Here is an 11,153-nt window from a genome sequence, read left to right as displayed (position 1 = left end):
GTTTGCTAACTAGTTTTTTTTTTTTTTTAGCTTTTTTAAGTTATGGTCTTTTTAAATAATAAATTCAAAGTATGTACAGTTTTTTTTTTTAATTTCTCATAGTATTTATTTTTATGTAATTTTTCTGGTTAATTTAAACAAAAAAACAGGAAGTAGGGTGGATGACTTGAGGGCATAATCGTCAAACCATGTTAATATTCGATGACGTAAGAAGGAAATCATTCGCAATAAACCCTGAAACACGGCATCACACGCTGTTCCATTTGCAACAAAACGGCGACCAGTCCGCTTTTCTTATTTAATCCCACAAGAAAAATATTCATAAAATTCCTCCATTTGCAGTATATTTTGGATTAATGTCTCTTCAAATTAGTCTTCGAACATGGAAAAGAACTATTGTTCTGATACCCGAAGTTTCTCTCTCCATTTCCCCTCCGAATTCTTCAGCAATGTAACGGTTTTTCAGTTCAATCATCGATCGTATCAACAGGTAAATCGTCAACCAAACTTCTAATGATTTGTTTAAGAATCAGTTTATACGTAATTTTGATAGTACTATACTTGTCTTCTATGTAATCTGAGTCACAATCGTCTAGTTTATGTGTTAATGACTGTTCATCATGCTTGATCTGGACGACATCGTTAGCCTTGTCTCAATCAACTTACTGTGTATGTTTTTTGTTAAAAAAAAAGTAAAAGGCACATTAATTTCGTCAACCGATGCTATTTTTGGTACCATATTTTTGGAGGATTTCGACTTTCTTCTACTGTGATTTAGCATCATCGGTTACTCGCGTAGGCCTAATTTCTAGCTCCTAAAACCATTCTTCTTCTTCTTCTTCTTCTTCTTCTTTTCTCTTTTCTTTAATTTCTGTTTTATCGTGTGTATGAACATGGAGCAATCATCGAACCTTCTTCGTTTTTTCTTCAACTTGGCCCAATTTAGTGGTCGATGTTACGTTTTCCTTCCCTCTCAGAGATCTGTATCGATGATTGTACTTTGATTTTTTTTTTCAACTTATCTCTTTCTACTTTTTATTCCTATTGTGCTGGTGAAGATGGCGTTTTACATGTTTGATTGCTTCACACAATTTTAGCCATTTTTACTGAATAATTGTTAGCTTCGACCAGAAAGTACAAAACCGCATCTGGCTTTCTAATATTGGAAAAATTCAAAACCGTGTTTCCAGTAACAGTGAATTGGGCCATAGTTGAAATCTAGATTTATAACAAATACTTTTCCCTTTTGTTGATGAATTAGTTGCTTGCGTAGGAAACATCAAAGAGATGAAAGCGAAGTCATCAGGTCTGATCATCGGTATTTCAATTGGGGTGGTAATCGGAGCAATTTTAGCCATTGTTGGACTACTCTGCTTTAGGTTTCACAGGAAACGATCTCAAATAGGTAACAGCAGTTCCAGAAGAGCATCAACCATCCCCATACGCGCAAATGGTGCAGATTCTTGTACAGTTTTATCCGATTCATCAATGGGTACGGAGACATCATCAAGAGCATCTATACACAACGGCATTTCATTTTGGTTTACTGGACCAAGAAAATCTCACGTGGTTGCAGCTTCAGGAATCCTCGAATATTCTTACAAGTAAGTCTAACTTTTTTTTTTATTCTGTCAACTTCAATCTTCTTACCCTTTTCCCTTTATTTTTCTGGATGAAAACAGAGATCTACAGAAAGCAACAAGTAATTTCACGTCAATAATAGGGCAAGGTGCATTTGGACCTGTTTACAAAGCTCAGATGACAACCGGTGAAACTGTTGCTGTTAAAGTCCTCGCAACTGATTCAAAACAAGGCGAGAAAGAGTTTCATACGGAGGTTATGTTATTGGGAAGATTACATCACAGGAACCTTGTGAATTTGGTAGGATATTGTGCAGAAAAGGGACAACATATGCTCATATATGTGTACATGAGCAAAGGGAGTCTCTCTTCTCATTTGTACAACGAAAACCGTGAACTTTTAGGCTGGAATTTGAGGGTTCAAATCGCTCTCGATGTTGCAAGGGGATTAGAATATCTACACGATGGAGTAAGTTGTTTCTTTTTAACTTAATTTTGATTTTGTAATACGAGGGTAAAATGGTGAAATTGGTCTAAAAAAAGAAACATGTTTTGATTACATTTGCAGGCAGTTCCTCCTGTTATACACCGAGATATAAAATCTTCCAACATCCTGTTAGATGAATCGATGGGCGCTAGGGTAGCTGATTTTGGGCTTTCTCGAGAAGACATGATTAATAGAAACGCCTCAAATATTCAAGGAACTTTCGGGTATTTAGATCCTGAATATATTTCATCACGTGCATTCACCAAGAAAAGCGACGTTTACAGCTTTGGCGTATTACTATTCGAGCTTATTGCAGGAAGAAACCCTCAACAAGGTCTCATGGAGTATGTTGAGCTAGTAAGATCTCTCTCCCTCTCTCTCTCTCTTATTTTCTTCATATGTGATTCCATTCCATTGGTACAATAGAATGGAATGAAAAAAAAAAAAAAAAAAAAAGCAAAGTAATGGAATGGAATGATGTGATTGTTTGTGATAAACAGGCGGCATTGAATACGGAAGGGCAAGTTGGATGGGAAGAAATAGCGGATTCGCGTCTAGACGGGAATTTTGATGAGCGTGAATTGAATGACGTGGCGGCACTCGCGTACAAATGTGTCAACCGTTCACCGAGAAAAAGACCATCAATGAGGGACAATGTACAAGTGTTGTCTCATATCTTAAAAACAATACAAAACAAAAGGCATCAAAAAAGACGTTCCTCATTATCATCATCAGAAGTTGCTATCACCATCGGTCAATCAGCTCGCCAAAACTCAATGAATAGTGAACACCATCGGGCCGAATCCATGGACAGCATACCCGACTCAGTTGAAGTTTAAATACTTTTTTTTTTCTTTTTAATTCTTTTGATTTTGTTCAACTGTCTTGTTTTTTTATTTGTTGTGTAATATATTTGACCATTTTGACCTAAAGCACATAGCTCGGGTTTTGGTGTGGTCTTGATTCAGGAAATTAGGGTTCAAATGAAGTCCCTTGTGTAACAACTAATCGTGTCTCACCTTTCTCTATTTGGTTGTGGATGTAATCCCAATTTTGTGTAAAGACAGAAAAATGATATTTAGGAAATAGAAGTGCAATTTCACTTATTGTACATTTATACCCACATTTGGGTTTATAAGGTTGATTCTATAGTGATGTTGCATTAGTCTAGTCAATATCCTAACTCTTTGTTATTTGTTTGAGCATTTTGTACAGTATTTACATGCCCTTTTTTCTACTTTATTACATGTTAGGTTAATGATGTAGTTAATGATGTAGAAAGGTAACGAGCTTTGGTCCTTGTCCATATTTAGGTAATCATATTTTTTTCATTCATATTTGACCATTGAACTTGTTTGACTGTTCAAAATAGGGTAATATGACTAATAATTATGGTAATATTACCCTATTATGAACATGTCAAACAAGTTTATTGATCAAATGTGTACAAAAAAAATATGGTTACTTAAATATGGACAAAAACCAAAGTTTCTTACCTGTTTTCGTAATATTGGACAAGAACCGTCTTAGGAAGACAGGGATTGTGCCCTGTGATCGGGCTCCGACAGTCAATGAACAATTAGGTTAGACCAATCGTAATATTGGACAAGAACCGTCTTAGGAAGACAGGGATTGTGCCCTGTGATCGGGCTCCGACAGTCAATGAACAATTAGGTTAGACCAATCGTAATATTGGACAAGAACCGTCTTAGGAAGACAGGGATTGTGCCCTGTGATCGGGCTCCGACAGTCAATGAACAATTAGGTTAGACTTGGTCTAACCCAGTTCAGTCCCAACTAGTCATGAGTTAGGTTATGTTGTTAGGTCTTTAAAACACATATAACCTAGCCCTTTAAGCTTATATAGCCTAACCCCTAACTAATTGGGCCCAAACTAGGTTGGCCCAAGGCTTAACCATCTCCTCATACACAAAGACCGGACAATCCAATTTCATGTCACATCAATGGATCTTATAACAACTTGCACTGAACATATTTGAACATAAAGAACCAACATCATGTTTTTTTCATACACATTTGACCAATAAACTTATTTGACATTTCATAATAGGATAATGTTATAGCTAATTACCAGTATAATTACCTTATTTTGAATAGGTCAAACAAATTTATTAGTCAAATGTGTACAAAAAACATGGTTGCCTTAATATGAACAAAAACCAAAGTTCGTTACCTTTCTAGTTTATTAACCCTTATGTATTTCATGTAATATTTGCATGGTATTTTTTTAGTAGAAATCCGTATTTCTCTAAATAAAACTTTTACAATCAGATTTTTTCATGAATGCTTTCAAATTAACCAGACTAAAAGTTCAAACAAAGAACAAAGAGATAGGACACAACCTTATCTAAACAAGCGAGTTGTTCCGATAAAAGGTGGAGGTTCAATTAATTCATAGACCCACAAACCAAACCAAAACTTTGGGTCCATAACAAGTAACATGTACTAAATTTCTAAAGGATCTAGGACCACTATCCACTTTTCCAATTCCAAAATCCATTACTTTTGTTTGGAGAATTTAGAGCTACTTTTCGGGTACAAAATATGCTACTAGTAGTATATTTATTTGTATTTTATACACAAAGAACCTTGTGCACTTGTGCCAATAAAGTATATTCCTAAGTCTAAAAAACGAAGCAAAAGAAGACGTAGTAAACTAATGACCCTATCTAAAAAAAAAATATTAGAGAGAAATGTATGAAAAAAGGATTGAACATTTGTGTTTGATTAATGTTTGCAAATCACCACAAAACAAGGGAGAAGAGCTCTGGGACTAAGCAAATAAAGCTCCTCGATGTTGGAATAAAGTCCTAATTTTCCGGCCAACGAATCAAACCCCGCCTGCCCCGCCATTTCTCGGATGTTTTCTAGCGGCCGGTGAACCCTCCCGGCGATCACTCTGCACACAATCAACGCCTTCCGTGTATCCGGCCCTTCTTCAATCACTTCAATCGATTCAAAAGCTCTGCCGCTAGTCGAAGTCGTGAAAACGCCGATCCCGCCCTTGATTTCCCGTTTCGTCGAGAACCCATCTCGTATAATCCGACAAACGCAACATTTATCCGAGACACACAGACTCGAGGAGGCGCCATTGATGCCTAGTGAACAAGCGATTGTGGCGCCGTAGAAACGGAGTAACTCGTTCCCGTCGGCGAGACAACGAGGGTGTTTTTTGGGTAATTTGCTGGCTTTCGTTTTCACCGATTCTCGATACTCTTCGAATCGAGCTAGGGTTTTTGGCATGTTGTGGACCTTCAAGATCTTCTCGATTCTACCGGAGGTATTGTCGGACTTTATCCAGCTCGAACGACAAATGATTTCCACTATCTTTCTCGAGGAATCACCCTCCATTAGTTCTGTAACTGCAACGTATTCCACAGAATGTTTTAAAGTTGGAGGAATTATATGAAGATTTAAAGCCAGCCACAATAAAAATAGGAGAAACCGATTATAATTCTGAAAATTATAATCAAATTTCGATGATGATAACACTTAATAATTGAGATTCAAGATTATACCAGCATGTTTGGATAGATGATGAGCTTCTAGATTTTCCAATTTGCCAAACTGCTTGCCACACTTATGGCACGTGACTCCCTCGCCGGAATACTCTTCGGATTCTTTACCAGACGGGTGTCTAGTTTTTTGTATAAATGTACTGTTCTTCCCGAAAACACCTAAATGACCGGAATTCCCAATTCCGATTCCATTCCCATCTCTTTCTGTCATCTTTCTTGATGGCGTTTTCTTGAAATGCATTGCAGGGTTAGCGCAGGGACTTGGTGTGCCGGGCAATAAAGTACCCACAAATGTCGATCCATCAGCGGTGGCGCCTCCATTAAATCCGGTGATTTTGAGCTCGCATTTTGAACTATTGAGAATTACTTCATGGGTAATGGGATTTGGAAAATCGCTACTTCCGATAGATCTTGGACTGCAATTGACTGTATTTTCAGAATGCCGCTTGCTTCCGCCATTGATGACATCTTTGAGATTTGCAATGGATCTTGAACAACCGCATCTGCCTGGTTTTCGGGTCAAGATGGTGGATAAATGGTTCTTGGATTTCGGGTCGTGGACTGCTGAAGAATCCGTTTTGCAGTGGAATGATTTTTTTAAAGAAAACCAAACTGTTGACATGGCTTCTTCTTCTTCTTCAAATATTTAGTGAGAACCTTTTGCGATTCATGTTAAAAGATTCATAAAAATCCGAACTTTTTATTCAAAAAGCTTTGGGGGTTGAAGGGAGTGGAATGAAATTCAAATGAGATGGTAAAGATAAAAGACATTCACGGGTCAAATCATAAAATCTTGGACGGATTCAAATATTCGTGTTTCCAAAACTAGTAGTATTTATGAATTTTTTTAAATTCAATACAAATTGATCGACATATAGCATGTAACATACTACATATTATTACTTGTGTTTATACAGGCGCAATTAATTTAATTATCTTATTGTTATTATTATTATTTTAAGTTATAAATGATTAATTTTAATGTTTTAACCTTAAACTTTTAACAACTGATTTTGATTTTAAGGATCTTGAAGCTCAAACAATCGAATAATCAATTACTTTTCAAATCTTACAAAATAATTCATATTTCATCTAATTATCTTATACAACACATCTTTAGTTTTATAAAATTACACGAAAAGTCCCTATGGTTTGGGAAATGTAATTATCTTATACAACACCACTTTAGTTTTATAAAATTACACGAAAAGACCCTATGGTTCGGGACTTTGGGGTCACCAACTTTTTTCTTTTAATACGGACCGTTCTATGTTTAGTTTTTGTTTTGGGTTTAATCCATATTATATATAAAATGACTATAATATACTTATATTTTAAAGTTTTAATCGTTATTTTGTATAATTATTATATATAAAATGCCTATAATATACTTATGTATTAAAATGACTATATAGTTATTTTGTATATCTTTTAGCTTTTGTAATGTATTTGTATCATTTATTATTTACTAGGTTATAACCCGTGGAAACCACGGGTAAAAGACTTATAAAATTTTATTAAACTAATAAGGTGCAAGTATACACATACTTTTATATTGATTATGTAAAATTAATATATATTTTTTTATTTGAATATCTTATTTACGTTATGTATGTGATGACATTTATTGTAATTATGATTTATAGAACATAATAATATAAATTTAAGATTCATTTATAAGTTAAAACTCATGTAATACACGTGTTGATAACATAAAAGAGAAAAATAAGAATGTACTTTAAAAGTATGTTGGTATAAATGATAGGAATGGTTATTGTTATTATTTTTTTATAGTTTAATGAACTTAATTAATGATATATTTCGAAACATAATCCTAAAATAACAAAGTATAACATAACACTAAAATAACAAATTATACATCGAAATTATATATCTATAATTGGCAATTAGTTAATAAATAGTTATTGTTACTATTTTTTGAAAGAAAAAAAAAATAGTTTGTAAAGCTCATAAAAATGTCATATTTACGGTCATAACCCTAAAATAATAGTTGTACTTCGAAAAATCTACTAACGTATATAACTATAATTAAATTTTTTTCGCACTTATAGAAGTGAAAATTGTGATTTATTTGGATGACATTGCAAAGTACAATGATATAATAGAAAAAAATAAAAGTATGATGCTATAATAAACAAATCAATGATAGCACATTGGTTTTTATTGCATCAATTATATACCCAAATCATGATTAGTAGAAGGAGATAAAAGATAACTTACCTAATATTAAATGCACCCCTCAAGAGATTTTCAAGATTAACCCTTTGAGTGTGGAAAACGGGAGTTTTAGATTCAAATTTCACAAGATTGTTTATCAGTATTAAAGATAAAAACTAATGTGTACCTAAAATCTTATGATGGAGATATAACTGAGACATATATACAAATTTCATAAATCAATAGGGTACATCAAATCTTGTCAAACAAACATAACTAAAAGCCATTAGAACTCTACAAATCACTTAAAACACAATTTTCTGCCAGAAGTGTTCAATTTACCTTAATATGGAGGAGGCTTACATTAATTCTTAGAAAATTTTAAGAAAAAAAATGAGAAAAAAGAAATATGATAATTGAAAACCAATCATCAGAAATAGATTATCTCAAATAAATAACTAATATTTTCCAAAACAGATTATCTAAATGTGACCAAGGTAAAATCAGTTTCTAGATCTACTACACACACATAGACACCTTGTAAACCACTTGGATGCAGGCCCGCCATCTCCCTGATGATATCCACCTTGTCCTTGAATAGGTCCATATAAAAAGTGTAAAATTCAAGAAACAACATACTTATTATAACATTTTAGTGAAAATTACATATATAAAGAATAACAAATAAGTTACTAAAATTAACTATAAACAACATCCATTTTGAATAGTTTTTGTATCTTCCTTGTATCAAAGCAGTTATAACCTTCAAAGGAAATATATTACATCTAATCGTGAACAACTTTAGGTTAACAATTGACTAACCACAAAAACCAGTTTGAAACCCAATCAACTTCAGATTTGAACTACATATTCATCATAAACAACCTAAAATTAAAAGGGACGTCCTTACCTCGTTCCTTGATTGACTGTGAAATAAACCCCCATCGAGATTCAAAGTTATAACCACCATCAAAGCTCCAAAGTTTAAAAATCACACCCATGAATGCCTGAAAAATTGCCAACTTAACCCACAAAAACTATCAAAAAGTTTGTGGGCAATGTTTAAATGAAATAATTTAATGTCTCACCAGTTAATAGAGGCTATGATAATATTTCCCTGATGTCGTTCTACAGGTTTTAAGCCATTGCAGAGTGAATTTAACATTCTTGCTCTATGTGATCTTTCCGATAACCAATTAAAAACATATGTATAGAAGAAAAAAAAAAGAAAAAAAAAAAGCCCAACCAAGCATATTCATAATATATGTATGAGAAGGCTACCTTTATTGTAGTTTTAATAATATTTAGAAAGATGGATTGACAGTTTAATCCAAACACCTTTCTTGCCCTGTCAAAACCTTCCTAAAGTTATAATGATAATAAAAAGTCAAAACAGAATTTTGAAGTTTTTTAGTGAAAATGACCATCTTAGCCTTTTTGGTCGAATTCATACCATGACAATTTGCTATTATTTTTACACATTAATTACATCATGCTTTCAATTTTTTTTTTTCTTATTAGGACATTGTATTTTAAAAAATTACCCAGATATTGATTATCATATTGTGATAATGGTATTATTTTCAAATACAATGTTGATTGCAAAAAGACTATTATCGTTTTTGCTCTTTTTTTCTTTTTTGAAAGTAATTTCATTTATTCTAGGACATTTTTTTGTGTATTACACCTGTGAATTTTTACTTCCATCCATTTTTCACTGATTTTACTTTTTAGATTTAGAAAAAAACTAAAAGCAAAAAAAAAAAAAAAAAAAAAAAAAACTAAAAGCCATAAAAAAAAAACGTCATGCACCACATGTTCATCATTGTTTCTCTATTGCTTCATATATGTTTCTCCTTGATTACGACCTCCATATCAACCAACTCCAATCTATATGAATTGTATAATTTAAAAATACACTTAATCTGGAAATATGCTTATACATATGGTCCATTCGAGTAAAATATTAAGATATATGAATTAAGACATTAAAGTTTCTTTATTAACATGTTGTAAATGGAATTAGACCATTCTTTGAAACAATGTAAGGTGGTGGTTGTGAATATTTAAAACATCCCATCTCATCACGTGAATAAACCAATAAAATCCAAACCTAAATAGTATGAATATAATTTTAAGATTATTGTATAAACAGTAAAAAAAATATTAAAATGAAACTCACATTGGCATTTAATCGAGCACCTGGTGGGCATAGTTACAGCCTTATTCAACCTCCATTAAACTTGCATAACGCCAAGAATGGGAAGTAACTTTGTCTGTATTCAAGACCTCCACTATACTTCATCTCTTGTATTTCATGATGCAAAAGTTATGTTTTCTCAAAATCTGTTCAATTGGAAATTTAAAAAGTAAGCAAAAATTAAAAAAAAAAAAAAAAAAAAGCAAAACACAAACACAAACAAACAACAAAAGTTCTTTATATTTTGCTGGATATCTCAGTTTTTGCACAAAAAGAATTCAAAATCTTGATAAAGGAATATATTAAACCAGTGTTTGGATGTTCTTTAAATCAAAATGATTTAGAATTTCTGAGAATTAAGAGTCTTAATAACAAAACAATTAAAAATTTAGTCTTTTTGCAATTTTATGAATAGAGAACATACAATTTAAAAATAAAAACCATAGAATAAGAATCAACGAAAATGATTGAACATAGATGACAAGAGAATGTATAAGTGAAATAACTTGTATCGATACATTTTTCATCTCTTAAGCCTTGCAAAAATGCATCTTACCTTGGCCACTTGTAGATGTAGATTTTTGGTCATAATTATAACATGCCTTCAAAATCATAGAAAACAAAATCAAGATAAAAAAATTGAATATAATGGAGATGTCCTTACTGTGTGTTATCGATGTCTTCCAACAATAAGTAAAATCAAAAGTAAGGTCTGAGCATAGTTCCACCGTAAAGAACCCTTATGTAAGCGACGAAATCGTTTGTTCACGCTTCAGCTTCAACATCTCTGTTTGGATCTGAAAAATTAAAGTACAAAAAAAACATGGAAAAAATGATGAACATAGATCTAAAAATCAAACCTGGGAAATTAAAATTCAAGCGTTGGCGAAATTGATGAACATTGATGCATTGTTTGGGCTTTATCAAACCTCGTAGAAGGGCACCCGAGCAATGGAGGTAAATATGCACCATTAATGGAGGCAGACTATCGAGAGGCCAAAAACATGGAACCCTTGAATATAGGTATAGGTATATGAGAATCAATATCAATATGAGAGATAAATCATTCAGTAGCATTTCAAAAATGACGAAAGGGGAGTTTGAACTGAAAATATTGAATCCCAAAATTTCGGGGATTAGTAAGGAAAGAAGGGAAGAAGTCGCATAAT

The 11,153-nt window shown here is 32.9% G+C and overlaps 2 protein-coding genes across 3 annotated transcripts; one reads left to right on the top strand and one right to left on the bottom strand.

The window, feature by feature from the left end:
• Window positions 1–265: 265 nt before the first annotated feature.
• LOC145051969 (calcium/calmodulin-regulated receptor-like kinase 1) lies at window positions 266–3,173 on the top strand. Of its 2 annotated transcripts, none has more exons than XM_078999796.1 (5): window positions 266–490; window positions 1,262–1,604; window positions 1,683–2,049; window positions 2,149–2,424; window positions 2,568–3,173. In XM_078999796.1, exons 2-5 carry the CDS (start codon window positions 1,288–1,290, stop codon window positions 2,904–2,906), a joined length of 1,299 nt encoding a protein of 432 aa, XP_078855922.1. In that variant the 5' UTR covers window positions 266–490; window positions 1,262–1,287; the 3' UTR covers window positions 2,907–3,173. The 2 variants fall into 2 exon arrangements, with proteins under 2 accessions (XP_078855922.1, XP_078855921.1); XM_078999795.1 differs by having other exon boundaries at window positions 267–490; window positions 1,274–1,604.
• Window positions 3,174–4,784: 1,611 nt separating this feature from the next.
• On the bottom strand, window positions 4,785–6,228 carry LOC145051968 (uncharacterized). The gene is made up of 2 exons (XM_078999794.1): window positions 5,607–6,228; window positions 4,785–5,450 (listed from the first exon to the last, which is right to left on the bottom strand). The coding sequence occupies exons 1-2, from the start codon at window positions 6,226–6,228 to the stop codon at window positions 4,816–4,818; spliced, it is 1,257 nt and encodes a 418-aa protein (XP_078855920.1). The 3' UTR covers window positions 4,785–4,815.
• Between the last annotated feature and the right edge of the window lie 4,925 nt (window positions 6,229–11,153).

The sequence above is a fragment of the Lactuca serriola genome, chromosome 5 (genome assembly GCF_051521515.1).
Source record: "Lactuca serriola cultivar US96UC23 chromosome 5, Lser_US96UC23_V15, whole genome shotgun sequence".
NCBI classification, from domain to species: domain Eukaryota; kingdom Viridiplantae; phylum Streptophyta; class Magnoliopsida; order Asterales; family Asteraceae; genus Lactuca; species Lactuca serriola.
Note: the sequence above shows the minus strand (reverse complement) of the source record. Positions and strands in the feature narration are given on the sequence as shown.